Genomic DNA, 26,627 nt, shown 5'->3' on the forward strand with positions numbered 1-26,627 from the left:
GTGTGCAACAGCAGCCAAAAAAGCTAACGTAATCCTAAATTGTATTAACAGAGGGATACAATCAAGATCAAGGGAAGTACTAATACAAGTTTATAAAGCCTTAGTAAGACCACACCTAGAATACTGCATCCAGTTTTGTCTATCACATTATAAAAAAAAATGTTGAGACTCTAGAAAAAGTATAGAGAAGAGCAACCAGGATGATTAGGGGACTGGAGGCTAAAACATACAATGAACAGTTGCAGGAACTGGGCTTGGCTAGTCTAGTAAAGAGAAGGACCAGGGGAGACTTGATAGCGGTCTTCCAATATTTGAGGGGCTGCCACAGAGAGGAAGGGGTCAAGCTATTTTCTAAAGCACCTGTAGGCCAGACAAGGAATAATGGATGGAAACTGAACAAGGAGAGATTTAACCTGGAAATAAGGAGAAACTTTCTGACAGTGAGAATAATCAACCAATGGAACAGCTTGCCCTCGGAAGTTGTGGGAGTGCCATCACTTGAAACTTTCAAGAAGAGATTGGACTGCCATCTGTCAGAAATGGTGTAGGGTCTCCCGCTTGGGCGGGGGTTTGGACTAGATGACCTACAGGGTCCCTTACAACTCTGTTTATCTGTTAAATCTGTTAAAGTTCTCACGATTTCAACCCCCTATATCATTTCATCTTTAGTTTCCGCCTCTACTTTTTGGCTGACAAAGTTGGGCTTGTCAGCTGGGTTTGTCAGGCACTTATTTGATCCCCCACTTGATGCAGAGCTTGTCTCCCTGTTGATGTCAGGGTAATTGAAGTCCTCTATTACTATTGTGGTATGTTTCCTGCAAAGATTCTGTTTGCTTGCTTGAGTAGCCTGTAGAATATACCAATGGTAATGTTATTCTTTTTTCCCCCTTTTATATTAAGCCATATATATTCAAGGAGTCTTTCATCCTTGGTTTTATGCATTTCTTACATGTAATGCAATTCCCCCACCTATTTGTTAAATCTGTTTCTTTTGAACTTTTTGTATCCTTTCCACTTTACATTCCTGTTGTGAATTTCATCCCATAAAGTTTGGTAATTACCATTATATCATATCTATCCTCATGTATTAGTACTTCAAGGTCACCTTTGTTCCTCAATTTTGAGCATTTTGAGCATTGAGTCCTTTATGGCTGACCCTGGGTATGCTTCCTACATCTCATTTATATCTGACTTTTCCTTTCTTTCCACCACTACCTGTCTCCTTGTTTGGTTGTCTTGGGGTTTATGGTTGGGATTAGATCCCCCTCCCTCTCAGTTTTAGCCTTAGCCTTTTGGATAAGCTGACCTAGTTGTTTTCTTGTGAGGTGCAGCCCATTACCTGACAAAAGCACCTCATGTAGGTAATGTAGACCAGTGAACCTCAAATTATTTCATTGTAGACCAGTGAACCTCAAGGTATTTCAGTGGCACCATCCCTTAAGCCAGTGTTTTATTTCTAAAAATCTTTATTCCCTCATTGGTTGATCTTTTGTTGGAACTACAGATGAAAACACCACCTATTTGGCTATGCCCTGAGACTAGGACATTCTGGATTCAAATTAAAAACTGGCTTCAAGAGATTACTGGTTATCAGATCGAGCTCAGACCACAAACCTTCCTTTTAGGAATGATTAAAGATAGAATACCAAAAGAAATAAAATATTTATTGTTACATATCACAACAGTCGACAGAATAGCTTTTGCACAGGTATGGAAAACTCCTACTGTTCCTAAAGAAGAACTGATATTACAAAAAGTAACAGAAAGTGCCAAAATGAATATGTTAAAGTTGAAATTGAAAGAAAGAGATGACTGTGATTATTACCTAATCTGGAATAAATGGTATGATTGGTTAGCAAACAGAACAAAAAAATTAAGACAAGAAACTTAATTGTAAGAAACCTTAAGAATGTAAAATGTAAATTATGTAAGAATATAGAAATAATGATTATAGTTAAAGTTATTAATTAATATTAGATAAATATAAATACAATGTGTTAAGATACTTATAAGAATGTGTATAGATGTCAAGAATGTTGTTGAAACTATGATGTTTTATGTTGAAAATTAGAAACTTAATAAAAACATATAAAAAGAAAAAAGGAAACACCATCTATAACTCTCTGGCTTTCATCTTTATATTGTTTTTAGGTTCATTGTCATACTTGTCCCCACATGGAAGAAAAGAAAGGGATAAACATCTGTGAGTGTGATTATTTTAGGAAGGCTCTCTGTCACATCTTTGATTTTTGCTCCTTGTCCATTCTACAAAATGCTGGTTCTGTTCCTCTCTGAATCTCCTATACACCAACTATACATCAGCCTTTGGGGGAGAGGAACAGGGGGGGAGAGTCCAGGCTATTTTTCCTGCTGTCACTGGATTGCTTGATAATGTTCCTTCTGATATAAAATTAAATACTTCATTTTCAAAAAGTCCAAAAAAAATTAATTAAAATATTCTTTTGCAAAATAATTAAACTAAAAATTTCTATTTTTAAATGTTAGTCTTTTAGTTCTGCTTGCGATTAATGTGGACGTAGAATTTAAATGCATTAAACTAGATATAGGTTGTAATCCACAGATGTATAAAGGACTGACAAATGAATAAAACAATGAAAAGAAAAATACTTAAAAGCTCAGCTAAAATGGAAAAAAAAGGAAATATCAGCTTGTAGTTAATATAAACAATTACTTAAAAAAAAACAGTACTTTGCAATAATACTGAAGAGGTTCTTTCCATTAAAATGTTGCAGTCTTTACAGTTTTATCATTCACAGGGTAGAATCATAATTGTAGAGAAATAGAAACTGGGTGTATTATTTCTAGGTTGGAGTAATAATTGCAGAAAAACAGAAACTGTGGTATCTTATGGCCAGCTTAGAGCAGAGTTCTACAGTCCTCATAAATCACAGTTTAGCTATTCTAATACACTTGCAGCCTTACTTAAATTTGCAGTTTTGCTTTATGGTTAGTAGTAACAAAGCCTTGCCTTGCAACAATCAGAGGTTCTGTAGCAGCCAGACTCTGGAAATGATCATTCGGTTTATTCAGATCATTCAGTACATAGAAATTCATATTTAGTTCATTCATATAAATTCAGTGATTATAATCTGCATTTATGGTTCGAGGAAAAAAATCTTTGTACACAAATTGCATTCAATTGATTTCAAAAAGTATAATCTTAAAAGTATGCAGCTCTTAATATTAAAAAAAAACTTTGAAGTTATACTGAATTTAAAAAAAATCAATTATAGTCATAACTTTGCAGTTGATAAAGCAAAAGAAAGAGTAAATACAGAGTTGGTGTGATTTGTCACCTCTCTCTCTTTGGCGTAACAAAGAATGCAGACAGTCTCCCCAACAAAGAATGCAGACAGTCATATCATTCACCTGAGCTCACCAGAGTAAAAATTTTGCATCCAAATAAATTATTCTCTTTAAGTACAGTCTTTTCTCCATCCACACTTTTTCTGGTGGGTGCAATTCTGTGCCTATTTAGGATTTTGTAGATTTTTTTTTTTATTTTTTTTTGCGCTCATTGGTAAGGAGAGACAGTTACACCTCTGCTCTAAGATTTGGAGAAGTTTGTGGCTTCCAGTACATTATTCTGTGTAGAGATCAACTCACTGGATAACAGTGAGTTTCACTGATAATAGTGAGCTTCTTGCTGACATGCTACAGCCATTGAAACTGCTCACTACCTCCTAAAGGATATTAGGCCATGATTTGGGATATCTAGCACATTGGACATGGATTGAAGGAAACATTTTGTTTTTCAGATCATTTCACACATTCTATAAGCCTTGTGTGACACCCAAAACTGACATACCCCTTACAACCTGCAGCCATTAGGGAAGCCCAGTGAGTTAACAGGATGCTAAAAACACTACATGATAAACTTTGTCAGGAGAAGCATTTATCAGTGCCCCCAAATCCAGCCTGTAGCCTTGTTCCCCTTGTAGACTAGATCTATGAATGATATGGAGATCTCTCCTTATGAGTTGGTGCTTGGGAAGTCACTTGAGGTTATAAAAGGGCTAGACTCTTCAATCTCTAAGCCTAGTAATGCGGTTATCAACTTTATTGGATTCCACGGTGTTGTCTTTGGGCTTAGGTCTGAGAGAAACTGATATTCTATGATTTGGTCATTTTCTCAATTCTGTTATCTGTGATAAGTAATATGTATACTATGTTATACCATATTACACAATATTAGACAGCCAGTTTAGACAGCCAGTTTGGTGCAGTAGTTAACACATCAGGCTAGAAATCAGGAGAGGAGTTCTAGCCCAGCCTTGGACACAAAGTCCTATTATTTGTGACTATTTATTTGTTTATTTTTTATTTGTTTGTTTATTGTATTTATACTTTTCCCCTCTCAATGATAAGGTGACTCTGGGTGGCTTACAATTTTTTTTAAAAAAGTATAAAAACAATTTAAAAATGTAAACATTATATAAAAACTAAAACCAAGTAAACAAACAACATTGGGATGAGATTTCTTCTTATTCTGTCAATCACTTCCAGCAGTGAACACCTCATATAGCAACTGGCAAAAATCAGGTTTTAATACCCTTCTGAAATGCTTGAAGAGTTGGAACAGTTCTTGCTTCTGATCGTAGAATGATTCATAGGGCTGGGGCCACAGTAGAAAAGGCTCTTCCCTTTGACATTGCTAGCTGGAATTTCTTGGCCAATGGGCATCTTCCACTGGAGTGGGTGGGGCAAGTTAGTCTTATTGGAGTGAGATGGCTCCTCAAATAGTCTGGACCCACGCCATTTAGAGCTCTGGACCAGTCACTTTTTCTCAACCTTAAGAAGGAATCAATGGCAAGCTACTTCTGATAAATTTTGCCAAGAAAATTGCAGGGCTTGTTCAGGCAGTCTCCAAAAACAAGACAGGATTGAATGGAAGAATATCATCATCACCATCATCATCATCATCATCATTTTAGCCATTGTCTATTCACTAGAGCATTGTCTATCCATTAGAGCATTATCTATCCACTACACGAAGGGCTTTTTCATATGTTTCCAACCAATATGGTCCTGAGCTTTGTTTTGCTAATTGGGTCCATCTTGTAAAATCTTAAAATTTATTTCAGGTTTTCTCCCATTCCATATAAATCTATTGAATGTTTTTTCCAGTCTTGAAAAGTTTTATATGGGAATAAAATTGGTTGCATTTCAATTTTTTAAAAAAAATGTCATGGGTAATATATTCATTTTAACATCTGTTTATCCTAACCAGGAGAGTTTAAATTTTTCAACCTTTTAAAGTCTTTTTAAAAATTTCTTTTAAAAGTGTGACTTCTAAGCAAAAGCCATGACTATTGTGGCAATGGAAGCATCAACTGCATTATTCAGATGGTGCAGACACTACCAACCGATTTCTCAGTCTTGTCAGCTGTCCCTAATAGGAGCCTCACACTCTCCATATGCTGCACTGATACAAAGTCTTCGCAATGTAAAAAGAGGGTGAGAGAAATAGTAATTCTGTAAGCTTCAGTAAACTTCTAAATGAAACTATTCGTTTAATCTGTCCTTGCATTTTATATAAAAGCAAAAACAAGTCAGATGAGAGTCCAATGGTTCTATGCTCTGTGAAAATAGTTATATTTTCTGAATGCCTACAACCTACTATGCCAGTCCATGCTTATCTACAAACACTGGATGGATGCACCAGATAAATAGTTTCATGCAATTTATGTTAGGACATTTGCTATTTTTCATATGCATTCAGACTAGCGTATTTAAAACTGTTGCCACACAATCAACCCCTATGGGGATGAATAGTATTTGTAGGCAAATAAAATCAGTCTTTCCTCTTTTTAGAAATCCTTGAAAATATAATATATTGAAATAACAGTATTAAAATATAATAATTTGATATTAAAGTTTGCAAATATATTTTAAGGAAGGGATTATGTACAAATATGAAATTATATAAACACTCTAAAACATATTTGCAAATTTTAATATCAAAATATTATAATTTTTATACTGTTATTTTAATATATTTTGCTCTTACATTTCTTGATATGTATGTTCCATATGTTGGCTTTTGTCATTGTCTTTCAGTGTTTTCACTGTATCTTTCATTGTGTTTCAGGAATGGTTCTGTACAAAAATTAATTTTGTAGGCAGAACTACTTCTTCATTAAACATTTCTTGAAATAATCATTAAAAGACTAAAGTACCATTCAACAGTGGTTTATCCAACGTAATCAGGTGAACTCCCAATTTTCTTTTTATAACCTATTGAAAACAACCTCCTTTTCATATAGATTATTATTTTTTTGGAGGAAAAACATTTTGTTCATATTGCCCAGAGTTTACAATGTTGCCAGCAGGTTCATATCTAGCCACTACAAATGTGGAGCCATCACTTGCAGCTGCTTTTCCAACTCCCATCTTTTTTGTGTTCTTCCAAACCATTGCTGTGAAATGACCTGAAAAATCAAGCACATTGTAAAAATAATGCATTAGCTCTAAAAATAAAAATTTGGTCATAAGTATCAGACCATAGCAAGTAAAGAGAAAGGAATATCAAATTAATAGTTTATGAAAAATAATAGTAATAATAGTTTATGAAAAGTAATTACATGTGAATGAAAGAGGTTTTCTTTTATAGCAATACCACTTAGACTTATATACCACTTCACAGAGCTTTACAGCCCTTTCTAAGAGGTTTACAGAATCAGCATATTGCCCCCAACAATTTGGGTTCTCATTTTACTCACAGTGGAAGGATGGAAGGCTGAGTCAACCTTATAAGTTTCTGAAAACAAAAATGTTAAAACTTAAACATGCAAAGAATGCTTGGTTATTTTTCTGTTTTAGCATGTCAAAGTAAATAGGATAGAATTGCCTCAAATTATAGTAAATCGTAATAATGAATACAAACAAACTATTCTTGGCTAAATGTAATACATTCTTCCACATGCATATTTTTTTCTACAGCAAATGCAAAATAGATTATTGATCAGAGAGAGATATGGATTTGACTATATTTCAAGCCACTATTGACAGTGGCTTGAAATAAACAGTTCTTGCTCTCAATCTCAATTCAGAGTCAATGTTGATAAGCTGAATTGTTTTGCTTTTTAGACACTGAAGTAAATATTTATTTAATTGTATCATTTGTTTTACTATATCACTGTGTTTGGGAATGCTGTTATTACTGTTATATTTATTTGGATTGACCTGAAACTATACTGTTTGTTCTCTTCTACCTAGCCTTGCACTCAGTTTTCTCTGCAACTGATTTCAAGAAGCCTGCTCCTCTGTTATTTATACTTCAATTAGAAGCAGTTTCCAGTAGATTTATCATTAATGAATTTGTCTAGTACCCTTCTGAACCTCTCCATATGATGCCATGATGACCACCTTGTGATAGCAATTTTAAGCGATTTGTTATACCATTTAGTTTCATTGTCTAAATATTTTAATACATATTTATAATATGTAATACAAGAGATATAATATGTATTATGAGAGATTCTTTGGAACACATCAACATTCTCAATTGGATTTGTAACTGGCTAACAAAATATACTCAATGTGTATTATGGTACTACATCTATATGGAGGAAAGTAAGCTGTGGGGTACCACAAGATTCCATCTTAGACCCCATACTTTTCAATATTTCCATAAATGATTGAAATGAGAGACTGGAAGGGAAACTTATCACATTTGAAGATGACACTAAGCTGGCAGAAATAGGCAACACCCCAGAAGACAAGCTCAGGATCCAAAAGGATCTTGGCAGATTTGAACAATGGCACTATTCAACAAAATGGAATTTAATGTGGAGAAATGCAAAGTTTTACATTTAGGCAGGAGAAACCAGAGGTTCAAGTACATGTTAGGTGAAACCTGGCTCAAAAACAGTAACTGTGAGAGGGACCTTGGAGTCCTAGTGGATGATCACTTAAATATGAGCTAGCAGTGTGTGGCAGCAGCCAAACAAACTAATATAATCCTTGGTTGTACAAACAGAAGCATAGAATTGAAATAATGTGAAGTATTAGTACCACTTTATAAAACCTTAGTAGGACCACATCTGGAATACTGCATCCAGTATCCACCACAAAAAAGATGTTGGGACTTTGAAAAAAAAAAGTGCAAAGAAGAGCAACTAAAATGATTAAAGTCCTGGAGATTAAAACATATTAAGAACAGTTGCAGGAATTGAGTATGGCTAGTCTAGAGAAAAGAAAGACTACAAGTGGCACGATAGCAGTATTCCAGTATTTGAGAGGGTGCCACAAAAAGAAGGGGTCAACTTATTTTGCAAAGCACCAGAGAGCAAGACAAAAAATAATGATGGAAACTAATGAAAGAAATGGAATTCTCCTGGAATTAAGGAGAAACTTCCTAACAATGATAATAATTAAGCAGTGGAACAGCTTTGCCTTCAGAAGTTGTTGGTGCTTCATCAGTTGTGAGAGATTTTAAGAAGAGACTGTCTGAAATTGTATAGGGTCTCCTGCTTGAGTAGGACACTAGACTAGAAGATCTCCAAGGTCCCTTCCAGCTTTCTCGTCTCATTTTATCTCATCTCATCTCACCTTGTCTCCTCTCTTCTCCTATTCTATTCTATTCTATTCTATTCTATTCTATTCTATTCTCATTCTCATTCTCATTCTCATTCTAAATTATTTGATGCTATCATCAAATACGATTACCTCATGCTCCCTCATTTCCAGATCATTTATGAGCACATTAAAAATATAGCAATTTCTATGAATTTCAAAGCAGTTGCGTACCAAGGTACCACTATATTAATTTGTTTACATTACATCAGGAATTGATCCCTTCTATTTGGACTAAATCCAACTCTAAACACCTCGGTAGGAATTGTTTTAAGGATGACACTGAGATTAAATAAATATAACAAGTTCTAGTGAATATGTTTTTATACATTATTTAACCACTAGGATGTAATATGTGACCAGTTTCATTATTTATGAGATTCATCAAGTCATTGCAATTAGCATAATAATTGCTCTAGTTAAGAACTGACTTACAGAACACTCTTCTTTGTTTAATTTACCAAGTCTTATGAACTATCAAGTCATATGTAAAGCCACAACTAGCACCTGAGTTTCAGTACATTTCAAGAGGAAAATGTGTCAGCTGTCACACAGAGATATATTTGGTCTTTAGACATAACTTAGATATTCCAATTCCTTCTTTTCTTGAATAAGAAGTTAATATATTAACTAGAGGCAGAATTCTGAGAAATTGGACTGAGGCAATAAACATATGCAATTTAATATCCTTCCATAGCTTCAGAACTGACTCACTAGAATTTCAGGGAAGAAGGAAATCCCAGCACATGGAATACATCTTGCTTAATTCTGTAGATATAAGAAACGTTTTAGCCTTGAATCAGTGTTAGGGTTTAGCGTTAACCCTAAGATTTATTTACATTGTATATATTTATTTTTAAAGCTCTAACCCTAAAAATAATTTATTCTTCTTTATTTTATTATTTATTATTTGATTTGCTGTATAATAAATATTTTTTATTTTATTTTATGAGCAACAGACAGAAAGCAGAACTGCTTAACTTGTTTTCTGCATCTGTCTTTACATAAAAGAAAAAAACTAACCCAACTATTCAAAAACAGTACCATAAAAAACAGATTAGGAACACAAGTTAAAATAGGCCAGAAAATGGTAAGAGAACACCTATCCATCTAGACATATTCAAATCACCAGGACCTGATGGAGTACACCCCAAAGTTCTGAAGCAATGGCAGACATGATCTCAAAACCACTGAACCATATCTTTCAAAGATCCTGGATCATCAGGGAACTATCAGAGGACTGCAAAAAGGGCTGATGTAAGGCCCCATCTTGGAAAAAAAAGTGGGGGGAATGAATTCAGGAATGTACAGACCTATCAGCCTGACATCAATACCTGGAAAAGATAATCAAACAATGAATCTGCAAACACCTAAAGACAAACAAAGTCACAACTAAAACCCAACATGAGTTTGTCAAAAAGAGATCAGATCAAAAACAGACAAATTTTATTGCACTATTTGACAAAGTGACAAAATTAGTAGACCAGACAAAAGCTGTGGATATCATTTACTTGGACTTTAGTAAGGCATTTGATAAAGTAGACCACAACGTATTATTTGATAAGATAGAAAAATGTGGGTTAGATACAGGGGTGAGATTCTACCAGTTTGCACCTATTCGCTAGAACCAGTTGTTAACATTCTAAGCAGTTCAGAAAGCGGTTGTTAGAAGAAATTACTGGCCTAATCCTGTAAGGAAGGCAGGAAGGAAACATTCTGGTGTTGCTTACAGAAACTGCCTCTCCGTTAGCCCTTATTAAATTCTTGGCAGGACTAGACTTCCTGTCTCAGGAACATCTCTGGAGTTTTTTTCCCCTCCTTTGCTGGTACTTTGCTTGTGTGGAGTGACCATTTAAAGTTACAATGGCACTGAAAAAAGTGACTTATGACCATTTTTCACACTTACGACTGCATCCCCACAGTCATGAGGGGCCAGGTGAGGAGATGCATGCCTCGATATAAATGATATTGAGTTGGCTTACAGGATTAAACCAATAACATGACCACCAAGCCATGTCCACCCAGTCACATGACCACCAAGCCCACGCCCACCACCAAAGCCATGCCCACAGAACCAGTTGTTAAAAATTTTGAATCCCACCCCTGGTTAGACAGCATCACCACCAAATAGATTCATAACTGGCTGATCAACCACACTCAACATATAGTCCTAATGTAACTGTGTCTACATGGATGGACACATGCAGTCAGTACCCCAAAGCTGTACTCTTCAATATCTTCATCAATTAATTAGATGAGGAGATAGATGGGGAATTCATCAAATTTGCAGATAACACTAAGCTGGCAGGAATAGCGAACACTCCAGAAGATAGGCTTAAGATACAGAAGGATCTTGATAGACTTGAACATTGGACCCTATTACCAAAATGAAATACAATGGCGAAAAAAGTAAGGTTCTACATTTAATCAAGAAAAAACAAAGTATAGGTGGTACCTGGCTCAATAATAGAAACTGTGAGAGGACCCTGGAGTCCAAGTAGACAATCATTTAAATATGAGCCAGTAGTGTATTTCAGCTGGCAAAATCCAACAAATACTAGGCTACATTAATAGAGAGATTTTATCAAGATAACATGAAGTGTTAACACCACTTTATAATGCCTTGGTAATACCACACTTGGAATACTGGATCCAGTTTTGGTTGCCATGATATAAAAAAGAGTGCAGAGAAGATCAACAAAGATGATTATTGGACTGGAGGCTAAAACATATAAAGAATGATTGCTGGAATTGGGTATGTCTAATTTAATTTTTTTTAAATGAACTAGGGGCAATGTGATAGCAGTGCTCCAATATCTAAGGGGCTGCCATAAAGAAGAGGGAGTCAAGCTATTTTCCAAAGCACCTGAAGGCAGGACAAGAAGCAACGGATGGAAATCAAGAAGACAAGCAATCTAGAACTAAGTAAAAATTTCCTGACAATTGGAACAATTAATCAGTGCAGCAACTTGTCTCCAGAAGTTGTGGATGCTCCAATATTGGGTGTTTTAAGAAGAGTCAACCATTTGTCTGAAATGATATAAGGTTTCCTGCCTGAGCAGGGGTTGGATTATAAAACTTCCAAGGTCCCTTCCAAATCTGTTGTTCTGTTATTCTGTTTTTCTACTGTAATCTTTTATACCTATATCTCTAAACAAACTGGAGTTTAAATGGTATATAATACTTACAGTTACTGTATACTTTGCATTGTCTTCATTAAACTAGCTTTAAGCCATTTTTGCAGTAAAAAAGCTTGACCCCCCAGCAATAAATGAATAAATTGTGGTGATCTATCTCCATCTTGTGGTATGATTGGAATACTACACCTTATTTTAAATTATTTATCTTTTTAACTAGTATGGAAACTAGTTGTTTTACAGAAGCAGTTCTATATTTCTCTTAACAGGGAATGTTTGCATATTAATATTTGAAACTTAAAGAATTATTTTTAATTTATAATACAAAGTAATCCAAAATTGTTATGGTTGAAGAAGAAGGGCACAGTAGAAATGACACTGCAATACAGCACTCCAGCAATAGTTTTCCTAATATGCTGGTCTAATATGGGCAGTTGTAAAACGACATGGCATGCCCTTGTAACATCTCTGATCCATGATTTCTGCTGGTTACTTTCAGCTGAAGTTCAAAGTACTGGCTATCAGGATAAAGCTCTTCAGGCACAGGCATATATTTACACATACACACACACACACACAGTGTGTGTGTGTGTCTGTCTAAATATATGTGTATACAATATATTTATGTACAGTTGTTAGTCAAAGACCACAATAAAGTTTACCTACCTACTTACTTTCTTATGCCATATAATTAAATTGTGTTAACTGATGGGACTCAGGAAGCAGACCTTCCTTTTTCTCAGTGCCTGTTTGTATTCAGAAATTAGTATCAGCCCCACAATGACCTATTTCAGTGATCCTTTAAAACTCTTTCCCTAAGTCTTAGCCTAGAATCAGTGGGGGGAACTTGTAGGATGAGTGTATAATTTTTCCATCATTCTTTCATATTGAATAACAGTAGAAGCCAGGATTATGATTTGGGGATATTAAATTTGTTTTATTTGTATAAAAGAGTATGTTTTATGCAGTATGAGTATGTTTATACACAGGTATGCCAGTTCTTTAAGTAATGCTGACCAATATTCCAAAGCTGGTAAAATATTATGGACTAGATTTGAAAATATGAGAATGAATTATACATTATTCCCCACAACAAAGAGAAGCAGAGATTATTAATCTTATTTTTATCCAAATCAGAGGTTATATCTAATTTTGTGTCTATTTTGAAATTGCTTCTGGATTTTGTGCTTGCAATCAGCAAAAAAAGAACCATGAAACTTTGATTCTGTTTTTGTAAACTAGACAGGCTTATTGTTATAGAAATGACTTCTACCTGCTGTGTAAAAGCAAAAAGTTGTGGCTTAAAAGTTGTTACCTTCTACCATCCTAAAGAGAGTCGGAAGTTGGTGGTTTAATCTTTTTTTTTCTCCCATTACACTATATCCCCTCTTTTTTCTTCCTCTCTTCTTACTTTTTCATGGTTTTTTTTTCTTTGTATTTTATACTTCAATAAGCTAATAAAAAAGTTAAATTGATAATCTTGGGGCTGACATATACATTTATGGGTAAGATGAGAATTTTAGGTACGAAAGTACATCTAAAAATTGGCTTATATATGTATAGATTTATTTGCAAATATATATGATAATACTTTTTAAAGTACTCATGTGTTCCATATATACTTGTATATAAACCCATTTTTAAAAAAGATAGATCTCAAATTTTTAACCAAAATACCAGGACCAATGGGTAACTGTGATTTATCCATAGATAAGCCAATTGTGGAAATTAAAAGATATGGCCATTTCCAGAGTCAGATGGATCATTTTCCATTGAAATCTGGTTACAAATTTGTGTGTTGGTTTCTATGTGATAAGCAAGTATATATGTTATTGACTTTCTATATATGACATGGCTCTCTTCACCAGCATAAAGAAAAAACTGATCAGTATTCCGTGTAATAGATGTTTAATAATGTGAAAAAATAATGAGCTGTTTTAATTTTGGGGAGGCAGGAGGGTAGTTTTCTCCCCCAACACACACACACACGTGTGTGTGTGTGTAAGAAAACTGCAGGGACTTATCCAGACATAACTGAACAGAAGATATATATATTACACACACACACTTCTGTGTGTGTGTGTGTGTGTGTGTGTGTGTGTGTGTGTGTGTGTGTAAGAAAACTGCAGGGACTTATCCAGACATAACTGAACAGAATATATATATATATTACACACACACTGTGTGTGTGTGTGTGTGTGTGTGTATTTTGCATATTGGAAATATAATATTTATATACTATATAAAGAACCGTAGTAGCACGGTGGTTAGAATGCAGTATTGCAGGCTACTTCTGCTGACTGCTGACAGCAAGCAGTTCGGCAGTTTGATTCTCACCAGTTTGATTGACTCAGCTTTCCATCTTTCCAAGGTCGGTAAAATGAGGATCCAGATTGTTAGGGGCAATATCTGACTCTGTAAACCACTTAGAGAGAGCTGTAAAGTACTGTGAAGTGTATATAAGTCTAAGTGCTATTGCTATAGCTATATATTTTGTAAATAAGGCAAGTTCATTAAAATGCAAGTGCAGTATACAAATAAACATAAAATTATTAATAAAATTTCTAAGTAATCCATTTCTTTTCTGGGAACTTAAACTATACCTACATTTGAAATCAATGATGCTTTGAATTAAAACATTAGAGAAGTATTTTAAAATATTTTCAGCCTCCATATATTCCTATGACTCAAAAATGTTTCTGTCAATATTTGAACATTATATTCTTGTATTTCTGTCATCAAGAGCTTTTACAATTTGGATAGAAACCAAATGTTTATTTTTCTGCCATGATACAATACAGTGTCCAGTATACCTACCAGTCCCTGAGGAAAAACCAGGGCTTTGGAAATTATAATTCTTGATTTCATTATACCATCTGTCAGCTACTTCACTTCCTGCAAGACAAAGAAAACTGTGTAATGGAACTGGAATGAAGTGAACTTTTCTCTTCTCTTCTCTTCTCAACAGTTACAGATCAACAATTCTTTTTATTAATTTCAGTTTGATTTAGATATTGACCATTAGTCATTATAGTTTGATTTCTTAAGAAATTATTAAAATAAGTTAGATGAAATTGTAAGCACATAATACTATTGAAAGAATTTTTAAATGCCTGGAATTTAAAGCTATGAAATAGATATTTATGAATAAATAATTTGTAATTATTAAAATATTTGCATGCTACTTTCTAAAATCTTTAATTTATTTAACATCAACGTGCATATAAGCACAAGATAAGGGAAAATGTTGATATTGAAGTACTAACCCATATTGGGACTATTTAAAGGCATATAGGAACTCCATAAACATAAGTACATGAGACCGGGGACAGGTTTGTGCACACTGTTATATCAGAATGGGACATTTCACTATGTCCAGCTCGCCATTGCCAACTCACTATTACCAAGTTGCCGCAGGACAATTCCACATGGCTAACTCACCACAGAGACAACTCATTGCGGGCAGTCGGAGGAAGAACTTTAAGAGTTGTTAACCTCATTTTACAAAACTTCTTCTCCGGCAACATTGAATTGTTAACTAGGGCATTCAAAACCTTTGCCAGACCAATTCTCAAATGCAGCTCATCTGCCTGAAATCCGCACTGTATATCGGACATTAGCACAATTGAGCTGAGTTCAGGGGTATTTCTCCAGGAAAGTACTCCACTCCGCCACTCACAATAGAATTCCCTAAGCCACCAGGCTTGAAATTTTGGGCCTGGACAATATAGAACTGTGCCGCCTGTGGTCCGATCTAAGCATAGTACAAAAAATTGTCTGTTACAATGTCTTACTTGTCAACGACTTCTTCAGCCTCAATCACAATAATACATGGGCAAACAACTGATACAAACTCAAGGTAAACCACTCCAAACTTGATTGCTGAAAATACGACTTCAGCAACAGAGTGATCAACGCCTGGAATGCCCTATCCAACTCTGTTGTTACAGCCTCAACTCCTCACAGCTTCAACGTCAAACTGTCTCCTGTGGACCTCATCCCATTCCTAAGAGGTCCTTAAAGGGGGCATACATAAGTAAACCAGCATGCCTACCGTCCCTGTCTTACTGTCCCCATTTATCTGTATTTACTCCCTTTGTTCTTGTTTATGTTCATACTTATACTTGTTATCTTGTACATGTTTGACAAATAAATAAATAAACCAGGTGGGCAGGCAGGGGAGAGCGTGGGTAGGGAGAATGTGTGGGGTGCAGTGGTCAAGCTAATAGGCAGGCAGAGTGGGCAGGGTGCGGCAAGATTGCCCGGGCGATTGGAGGAAGAGCCAAACAGGTGACCGAGTAGTGAGCAGCACTGGTGGGTTTCAAAAAATTTTCCTACCAATTCGGAGAGCTTGCTTCACAGAAGGAGAACCATGCAGATAAGCAAGTGGTGAGCAGAACACACAGAGTGGGTGGATAGGTGTTGGTAGTGTCAGGGATTTTTGGTTCATTATGTGAAGGATGTGTGTTTGTGTTTATTTTCATGGTCATGGTCATAATGTGCACTGAAGATGGTGTTTGATTTCATTTACGAGGTGCAATGACAATAAAAGTAAACTAAACTAAACTAAACTAGAGCATGCAGGGTGCAGCAGGAGGTTGGACCATACCACCAGCTGCGGTAGCAGCCAGAACTGAAAGTGCAGTGTGTGTCCCGCCATGCAGAAGCAGCCACCCGCCAGCCAATTGGTGCTCGGTGCAGGCTGCCATGGGATTACTTGAAAATGAATCTGAGGCATAGGAAGCTCAGTGTTAATTTTTTTTCCCTTGAGAATATATGCATATTATCTGAAAAAAATAAGTCCCAATGCCTGGCTGAGTTGCCTGAATTCAATCCTAGGAATCCTAGTTGCTGCACTGGGCTCTGGACAGAAGAGGCCGAGGATGGTGGGGCAGGCAATATAGGGGCACCAGCTGCATGGGGAGGATAAGGTGTGCTGGCATCACCGTGGACACATAAGATGCATTGGACAGAGCCAGGGGTGTTCTGGGTGCTGCCATGGCCCATGTCAACTTGCACGAAACATTGGTTGGCCAGTAACTGGGCTGCTGCAGCTGCTGCTGTGTGGTGGGACACGCTCTATGCTGCTTCTTCTGTTAGTGGCATGGTCCATCCTCCTGCCACACTCACAAGCTCTGCCAATCTGCTCTCTCACCTGCCACACCCTGCATAGTCTGCCAACCTACTCGCTTATTTATCCACCTGGTTTTTCCTAAAGCCACCCATGGTGAGTTATCCCCCCCAGTGAGTTGACAGTGTGAAATTATCCTGTGTCAACTTGGCAAAGGCGAGTTGGCAGAAGCGAGTTGGCCAGATCATGCTGGCCAGAGCAAGCTGGCTGCGGTGAGCTGTCCTAGACCCCTACAGCTCAGCCAAAAACATTGCTGTAAAAATGGGAAAATCTTTATATATATTACCTTGAATTCATGGCTGATGATGGAAAGGCAATATGAGATGGCATATATACTATGCCCTGCATATTCCTTTTCTAGTTTCACTTATCTTCAACAACTTTTTCCAATCATTGGGCCACTGTTGTTGGTATCTTTCAAATCTTTGTTACCTTATTCCTATTCTCTGCATTTTATTACAACAGTAATGTGAGGTAGACTGAGGAGAAATATTGTCTAGCCTCAAGTTATCCTATGAGCTTCATGATTAAATAAGGACTTGATTTGATCTTACTACTTTAGTCTAATAATTTAATTACTTTCCTAGTATCATTGATCTACCAAAACTATCCAGCAATAACAGATTTAAGGCACAGCAGCATTAGATAAGGTAGAGAGAATATAGCTATCCAAGAATAGTTCAATCCCTTTACTTGTGACCAAATAGAATGTCTGAAAAACCAAGAATACAAGTGCTTGATCTATTGAAAATTTTGGTTGCAAATAACTTCATCTGTTTTCTGCAAAGCATTTTAATATATTCTGTAATTTACTAAGCTTCCCTTTCCCAAATATTCTAATACTTACATTGTACATGTTACTTTTAAAGCACACATTTGCAAATACATATTTAAATTTTGGAGATATATATTTAAGCATATTTTTTAAAAAGTCTGCAGATTGATATATAAATAAGTCAAGTTTATGGATATACACAAGCAAATCAGAAAGATTTATTTGCTCAATAAAGGAGTGGGATGAAAAATCAGAATAAGGAAAGGAATGGAGAGATGTCACTAGACCAGGTTTAAGGGAAATTCAAATTTCCCTTAAGTTCGCATGGGTAGGAAAGAAATAAAAATTAAGGGAACCTTTCCATATTTTAAAAAGTGCTACAAGCAAAATTCAAGAGAAATTAATGTTGAAGCTCCCTTTAAAATAATATTTCCAGATCATTTTCCATAATGCAGAGTTCCCCTTTTCCAAAAATGTTAAAAAGGGGGAAAATTTACATGATACACTTGACTTCATTTCATTAGTCCATAAAACTCAAAATGTCTCTTGATTTGGTCTGCTTATAGTTCAGCTATCAAGTTCCATCAGAGTAAATGGAATGTGCATAAATGAATCTTGGCACAGAGCTGCTCCTTCTGGAACATGTGGGATAATTTGCATAGAAGCTTACACTGCATAATATTTAGAACCCTAGATAGGGTACAATATCTATGAAAGATTAACAGGCTGTTGAGTAGATATTTTAAATGCATTTATTAATTGGGGTTCTGTTTCTATGTGCTACAGCTTACACTATATAAGATTTGTTTTTGTTTTTTTACACTAAAAGGTTTAATACATGCTTTTCGTATATAGGAACAAAGATTTATTTTACCTGATTGATCGTATGAAGCCCATGCTAGATTTTCTCCACATTTTCCACTGCTAGATTCAGGACTGTGTTTGAGGATTCTTGTGCTAGCAAGTGCTTCAGAATACCTTGTTTAATACAATAAGCAAGTATTTGCTAAATATAGAGAGCACATAGCCTAAAGGATTTAGTCAGAAGTATACATTTAATTTGAAAAGAAATTTTACACTGGTGGGGAAAAGCCATCTATCCCCACTTTTCCTGCTAACCTTTCCTGTTTTATTGCACCACCTCTGCTACCTTGAGTACCATGGTTTTCTGCTGATTTACAGACAAGTGGATTGCTTTTTAATATCTAACTGGGCCTACAGAGTCCCAGCACTAGCATGGTGCTTATTTTATTTAATAAGGTTAAACTTCTTGCATGTAAGGTTCCTCCTCTTCAGTACTGAATTTTTGTGACAGCCTCCATTTAGAATGTCTTCTACTTTTCAATCATGTTCTAGTTTGTACTTCTTGCTGTACCTAGATCTTGTCACAATTTGATTTGGACAACGAAAACAGTCTTCTGTTGATTCAAACATTATTCCCTTTGAAGTAGATAGGTCTCTGTTTATTTCAATGTTCCTGCTCCTGGATTTGCAATAGTTCTAATTGCTATTTAATTCTCCAGCCTGAAGAAGCCAATAGTTGTTAGTGTAACTTAGGTTTAGTGTTATTTAAGCCAACAAATTTATTTGTTCTTCTGGTGGCAGAAGTTGCTTGGAACAGGTTTGCACAAGTATATTTTGACAATTGCATAGACTTTGGGCAGTTTACAATGTCAGCAAATTGCCCCTCATTTTACCAACCTCAGAAGGATGGAAAGCCGAGTCAACCTTGAGCCCCATCAGGAGCAAACTCCAAGCTGTGGACAGAATCTGTCTGCATTCTAATCACTGTGCTGCCAGGGCTCCTGTTTATGACCATCCTTCAATTTGGAAGCCTTAGCAACAGTTATTCATGCTATTTAGCAATATATTTTATATAAGGCTACCTTTGAATGTATAGAAACTTTCAGAGAAATGCACTGAAGATAATCTGAAATCTAGGATTTTTTTTAAAAAAAATCTACATCAGAACCCAACTATGCCATCTATGAATAGTGTAAAGCAGGACATACATGAATCAAAAGAATAAGTCTCTTCAATCTGCCACAATAGCTGAAGAAGAACTATGAACCTGAATTACTTGCAGAAGGCAAGCAATCGGGCTGTAGAAAAGCAGAAATAGCATGTGTAATATCTCTCTCTTCCTTCAAAAGCAGATTTATTTTTCTACAATATATAACAAGTAACAGACAATCAGAGTTGGAAGGGCCTTGTAGGTCATCTAGTCCAACCCCCGCCCAAGTGAAAGACCCTACACCATTTCTGACAAATGGCAGTCCATTTGAAAGTCTCAAGTGATGGTGCTCCCACAACTTTCGAGGGCAAGCTGTTCCATTGGTTGATTGTTCTGTCCGAAAGTTTCTCCTTATTTTCTGGTTAAATCTCTCCTTGTTCAGTTTCCATCCATTATTCCTTGTCTGGCCTACAGGTGCTTTAGAAAATAGCTTGACCCCTTCCTCTCTGTGGCATCCCCTCAAATATTGGAAGACCGCTGTCAGGTCTCCCCTGGTCCTTCTCTTTACTAGACTAGCCAAGCCCAGTTCCTGCAACCATTCATTGTATGTTTTAGCCTCCAGTCCCCTAATCATCCTGGTTGCTCTTCTCTATACTTTTTCTAGAGTCTCAACATCTTTTTTATAATGTGGTGAACAAAACTGGATGCAGTACTCTAGGTGTGGTCTTACTAAGGCTTTATAGAGTTGTATTAGTACTTCCCTTGATCTTGATTGTATCTCTCTGTTAATACAATTTAGGATTGCATTAGCTTTTTTGGCTGCTGCTGCACACTGCTGGCTCATATTTAGCTGGTTGTCCATTAAGACTCCAAGATCCCTTTCACAGTGAATGCTATTGAGCCTGGTTTCACCCAGTCTATATGTGTACCTCTGGCTTTTCTTGCCTAGGTGTAGGACTTTACTTTTCTCTACATTGAATTTCATTTTGTTAGATATGGCCCAGTGTTCTAGTCTGTCAAGATCCATCTGGATCTTGAGCCTATCTTCTTGGGTGTTAGCTATTCCTGCCAGCTTAGTATCATCTGCAAATTTGGTAAGTTCCCCTTCTATTCCCTCATCTAAGTCGTTAATGAAGATATTGAAGGGTACTGGGCCTAAGACGGAACCTTGTGGCACCCCACTGCTTACTTCCCTCCATGTAGACTTAGACCCATTAAGGACTACTCGTTGAGTACAGTTTGCCAGCCAGTTGTGAGTCCATCTAGTGGTAGTGCTATCTATTCCACTTTTTTCCAGTTTACTAAGAAGTAGGTTGTGGTGTACTTTGTTGAATGCCTTGCTGAAATCTAAATATATTATGTCCACAGTATTTTGCTGGTCTACTAATTTAGTCATTGTGTTGAAGAATGAAATGAGATTGGTTTGGCATGATCTGTTTTTAACAAACCCATGCTGACTGCTAGTTATTACTTTACTTGTTTCTAGATGTTGGCAAATCTGTTTTTTATTATCTTTTCCAGTATCTTCCTGGGCATTGATGTTAGGCTGATTGGTCTGTAGTTTCCTGGGTCTGTTTTTTTTTTCCTTTTTTTGAAGATGGGAACCACATCAGCTCTTTTCCAGTCCTCTGGTAGTTCCCTGGTGCTCCAGGATTTTTGAAAGATATGGTGCAGTGGTTCTGATATGACCTCTGCCAGCTCCTTTAAAACTCTGGGATGTAATCCATCAGGCCTCAGTGATTTGATATATGATGTGGGATGAGACAATGGGTCTACCTGGTACGGTAGTATTCATCTTCATTGCTGAGTTGCAATTCAGATGTAATCCATTAGAGTTTAATGTGCTGCCTCTCTATATTAGGCACTATTATATACCACTTTCAGCTAGTTGGCAATTTTCTCCCTACCCCAGATAACAAAGGAGACATTGCTACCTTAATGTAATCAGCAGAGCTTCTTTTTCAATATCTGGAACAGTTGCTCTCAAGGGGCAATGTTGGCATTATGCAGTCAGATTACAGGTGAATTCTGCTTCTTGCCATTTTCAAGGTTAACAACTCCCTTTTGCGAGAACAGGTGGACCACTGTGAGACTGATGTGCAGCACAAATCACTTGGTCCTGTTCTAAGCAAGGAGTAGTGATAGTGATGAGTGAGATAGCCTCTTTTGAAATTACATGCCCTCTTTTCAGCTTTCAGGTGTGGGCTAGATGGACACTTCAGCTGGCTTCTACACAATGTGATGCCTGTGAAGGGTCAGATCAGGAAAATGTTCAATACTTGGGGGAAGGGGATTATGCCAGCTTTTCTTTTAAAAAGGCCATGGTGTACCCACTCATGAAGGGGCACTTCCTAGATTCAGTCAAATATTACACGGTATCCAAAGTTTGCCTTTTTTTAAAAAATCATGTACAGAGATGATTTGGAAAAAAATATGTAGTTACTGTAAAATAATAATAATAATAATAATAATAATAATAATAATAATAATAATAATAATAATAATAATAATAATAATAATAATAATAATAATAGTACAAGAGCAGTTTGGTTAAAAGTACCAGACTAGAAACTAGGAGACTGTGAGTTCAAATCCTGGTTTAAGCATAAAATACAAGAAGAGGGCAAGCACTTCTGAAAATTTTCTGAAAAGATTTATGAACTGAGGCATTTGCCAAGAGTCAAGACTGGTATGAAGGCTTATGCACACAGAGAAGGATGTGTGTGTGTGTGTGTGTGTGTGTGTGTGTGTGTGTGTGTGTGTAAATTGTACGCTGCATTTGTTACTCATGAAGACAAAAATATCCATATAATATATAAATAACATTAATATGGGATCTTACTAATTTAAATTATTGTGGCATCAAATTGTTTAATTCTAAACAAATGCATTTTTATACAAATTACTATACCAGATATATAGCATGTCACCAATTTTCTTGTAAAAATGGTATTATCTTTGAAGCTAAATATTTCATAAACATAAAAAAGTATAAAATGTTGGTTTAAGTAAGTATATTCTTAAGATCCACATTGCAGGTAGGCCTTAAAGTACAATCTGTCACTAAAAGGCTATTTGAGGTTACGGCAGACTTTCTAAAAACTACATACAACCCTGTTTCAAACTTATGATGGCTGCCAGTGGTGGGATTCAAAAAATTTTCCTACCGGTTCTGTGGGCATGGCTTTGTGGGCGTGGCAGGGGAAGGATACTGTAAAATCTCCAGTCAGAGGTGGGATTTGCTGGTTCTCCGAACTACTCAAAATTTCTGCTACCGGTTCTCCAGAACTGGTCAGAATCTGCTGAATATCACCTCTGATGGCTGCCTATGATCATTGGCCCTTATAACTGACCACAGGGACACTCTAGGTTAGTACCACCACCCTGCCTCTTTATCCTGCCTAAACAAGGCCTTGCCAGGCCAGGGCCTACTTCCCATGGTTCCTGGAAGCAGCACCATTTTCAGTACTTCTAACAATTTACTAGCAAAATGGCAATTGATTTTGGAGCTTTCTGCCTCAATCAGCTGGTCATTGGGAGACTGCAAACTTCTCCTGGCCCTTGTTAGGTTTTGGGGAAGCCAGCCGTATGCAAAGGTGGCAGCTTCAGAAAGAGCTTCCCAAATTCTTTCCTTTGCTTAACCCCTCCCTGCTGCAGAAATTCACATTTTTTCAATAAAAAAACAAAGCTGGATTTACTGCATGCCTGGAAAGTTACTTCAACCCAGCAGTAAAGTTACTTCAACCTAGCAGTAAAGTGCAGTGAAGTAATCCAGCAGTTGCTTACTTTACTGCTGGGCTGAAGAGCAGAAGAAAGAAAAGAAAATCTTTTTGTAGCTGTTGAAGAGCTGAAAAAAAGTGGAGAAGTTGAGCCGGAGAAGCAGTGGAGAAGTTGTGGCAGCAGTGTATCAGCAGTTGAGGAGCAGCTGTGGACAAAGTGCCTTGGTGGATCAGCTATGCTGGAAAATCTAGGGAGAAATGGGCAAGGTTGTGTGGTCCTGATGAATTGTCCCAGCTAACCAGGATAGAGGCCCATCCCACAAGTATGGCTTCATCCACCAAGCAGGAAGGCTTGTTTGGGAGTCTCTCTGGAATTAGAATGCGGTGCTGGGCCTTAATCTAGCTGAACTCTTCCACCCTTCTGGGCTGCTTTTAGCTTTAAAAAGCTTTTTGGTGTTCCTCTGTCTCAGTAGTGGCCTCCCAGGGCCTCCACCACCACCCATGCTTGTTTAGCAACTTGCACATTCATTAAACAGTAGCAATAAGCAGAGCAGGGAATTGTGTGGGGAGGTCATTCCTCACTTAACATTTGTCACCACTTTCAGCTATAATGGGCCGCAGGCTCCATTACAGTCAAGGGCTACCTGTATCAAAAAGCTAGTCTGCAACCAAAGTATAATACTATCATACAATCAAGAAGATCTAATTGTACTTACTGCTGTGCTTCTCTATTTAATTTTTTACAGAGTTTTAGTGAAGGAACACCATGCTTCTTCCTATAGTCATTGTGGGCTCTTAAGACTTCTTCTGAAAATTGCTTGGAGGCTAATGGAGTATAAAATATTAGAAATATTACTGAACAACAGCACATTAAAATGCAAAATCCTACAGTAACTTACACTTTAAACTGTAAAGAACAAAAACAGTTTTACCAATTTATAGAAAACTTACTCTACAATATTTGTATCTTGGATATAGGGACACTATAGAGATACATTTTGGAATTAAAATTCAAAATCCATCCATCCATTGATCCATCCATTCATTCATTATTCTTTTCAACAATTAAATGGTTGATAAATGTAGGCACAAATTAAGCTAGTTAACCTAAGGTTAACATCCTTCTTTAGGGAAGACAGTCCTTCTTTTGTAAGTTCTGTCCTCTCTCGAAAAGTGTCCTCCTACATGTCCTCCTTTTTGATATTTGAAGACTAATCTATAAATCTCCATATTTGATCGATGCCGATCCGATCCGTTGTGTGCGATGTGACATATTTGTATTTGACATGGTGATTCGTCAAGGCTCGGTACAGTATGGCGAGACGCGATTATGAGACGCATGTGCTCCACATAGGAAAAATGTTTTGAGAGAGTGCGCCATGTGCAAGAGCGCACCGCGCACAAGAGTGCACCGCACGCAAGTGGCTTTAGTTTTTTTCTTCAATTTGTGTCCTCCTTCTCATTGTAAAAAAGTTGGTCACCTTAGGTAACCCTAACCTAATATCTCCTAATATTCCTATGGGGATTCTGCTGACAATTTGTGGGTGACTGTGCTGTCCTTTATTCATCTCTGACCTCTGTCTCAAAATATGTTCAGGTAATCCTTGACTTATTACCATAACTGCAGGGACAATTTAACTCCCATCTACTTGCCTATCTGCCCTTCACCTATGATTTTCATTGCCCTGCACTCTGATGCCTCTTCTAACTTTTACTGTCTACTTGTTCCTATTGCTGACATGAAGTGCATAGTTGGCTGGGATTTGCACTGTGAAAAAAAAAAAGCCAAAAACAGCCACACTAGTGGTGGGATTCAAATTTTTTTTACTACTGGTTCTGTGGACGTGGCTTGGTATGCGTGGCTGTATGGTCATGTGACTAGGTGGGCATGGCTGTGTGGTCATGTGACTGGGTGGGCATGGCCAACTCAATGTCACTCACATTGAGGGGCACCTCCCCTGGCCTCTCCTTGCCCCTCCCTCCCTCAGGCACTCCTTGCCTCATCTTGCACGTTATGGTAAGAGAGGAAGCTTTTTCAAAGTCATCTTCCCTTTGATACTAGATGAGATTTTGCCATCAGAAGACCTGATGTACATTTCCAAATATTGTTTATCACCATTCTCTTGGTAAGACTGAGTGGAGAGATTTATAAAGAATAACAAAGTTGGAAGGGACCTTGGACAAATTTTTCTTAAAAACCTCCAGTGATAGTATACCCACAATTTCTGAAGGCATCCCATTTCTCTTATTAATTGTTCTCACTGTCAGGAAATTTCTTCTTATTTCTTGGTTGGATCTGTTTGATAAATTTCCATCTCACATATTCATCTCACAGTTACTTCCAGTTGAGCCAGGCAACACCTATTCTATATCTATGCATTTGGGTTTTTTCTTGCCTAAGTGTAAAATCTTACTTTACTCTCCATTAAATTGCATATTCTACAGTGGTATTCAGTTTGTGTGCACTTGCAAGAAAAGGAAGCATTTAATTTTGCAGCCTGGCTGCATCCCCTGAGCAGCGACCCTAGCATTGGCAGCCACTGCTGCCTCGCGAGACAGACAAGTCCACCAGGCATTCCTGGACAGTTTCCCGGGGACAACGCGTGAAGGGATGATCGTGCCTGGGTCCGAGTTGCCTGGAAACAATGATGGGACAGCAGTGGAACTTCCTCCTCTCCCTCTTTTGGGGAGATATACAAACAAAGGAATGGGAACTTCCAGCCAGGTTTGCCCTGCAACCTCGCCCACCCCCACTGGTAGCTCTTGCCTGGGCAGCTGTTTGGCTTTACCTTGCCCTTACCTTCCTCCCACGGCTAGTGGCACAGGGAAGGCCAGTCCCTCCAGTTCCCGTAATGCCCTGTGATACTTGCCGATGGCTTCCTTCTGATGACTATCGGCTTGCCTCCCAGTCAGTGCAGGAATGACAGGAAATGGTGCGGGCGAAGGAAAGTCCATGCACGCTTGGCAGCAAGACAGGGCATGGTGTGATGGGGCTGTTTTGTTCCTCCTTACCTCACGCCGGTGCTCTTGTCAGTTTCAGCTGCAATGCCCCAGGCCACGCCACAGAGTTTTCCCCACCCACCACCACCCAGATGCCCTCGCTTCTCCCAAGCATTTCTTTGCCTATCTGATGTTCAGCTCTGTCGTGTTTCTTGTCATAGTGTGCAGGATAACAAAAGTTTGTGTGGGGCTAAAAAAAATAATCACTCAATCAATTCCAACTTCGCAAGATCTTTTTATTTTGCGAGAAGTTGGAATTAATTGATTGAACTGTTTTTTTAGCCCCACACAAACTTTCATTTCCCTGCACACT

General features: G+C 37.3%; 1 protein-coding gene across 1 annotated transcript in view; it reads right to left on the reverse strand.

Annotated features, from left to right (window-relative positions):
• Positions 1-1,643: 1,643 nt before the first annotated feature.
• GLIPR2 (GLI pathogenesis related 2) overlaps positions 1,644-26,627 on the reverse strand; it is a 29,905-nt gene continuing 4,921 nt past the window's right edge. The window contains exons 2-5 of the mRNA XM_026678319.2: positions 24,031-24,139; positions 18,516-18,619; positions 14,553-14,630; positions 1,644-6,452 (exon numbers count right to left, since the gene is read on the reverse strand). Coding sequence (XP_026534104.1) covers positions 6,292-6,452; positions 14,553-14,630; positions 18,516-18,619; positions 24,031-24,139 — 452 coding nt within the window. The 3' untranslated portion in view covers positions 1,644-6,291. The remainder of the gene's footprint in view (positions 6,453-14,552; positions 14,631-18,515; positions 18,620-24,030; positions 24,140-26,627) is intronic.

The sequence above is a fragment of the Notechis scutatus genome, chromosome Z (assembly GCF_049901735.1).
Source record: "Notechis scutatus isolate UNSWTSFEM ecotype Mainland chromosome Z, rNotScu1.2, whole genome shotgun sequence".
Lineage (NCBI taxonomy): Eukaryota > Metazoa > Chordata > Lepidosauria > Squamata > Elapidae > Notechis > Notechis scutatus.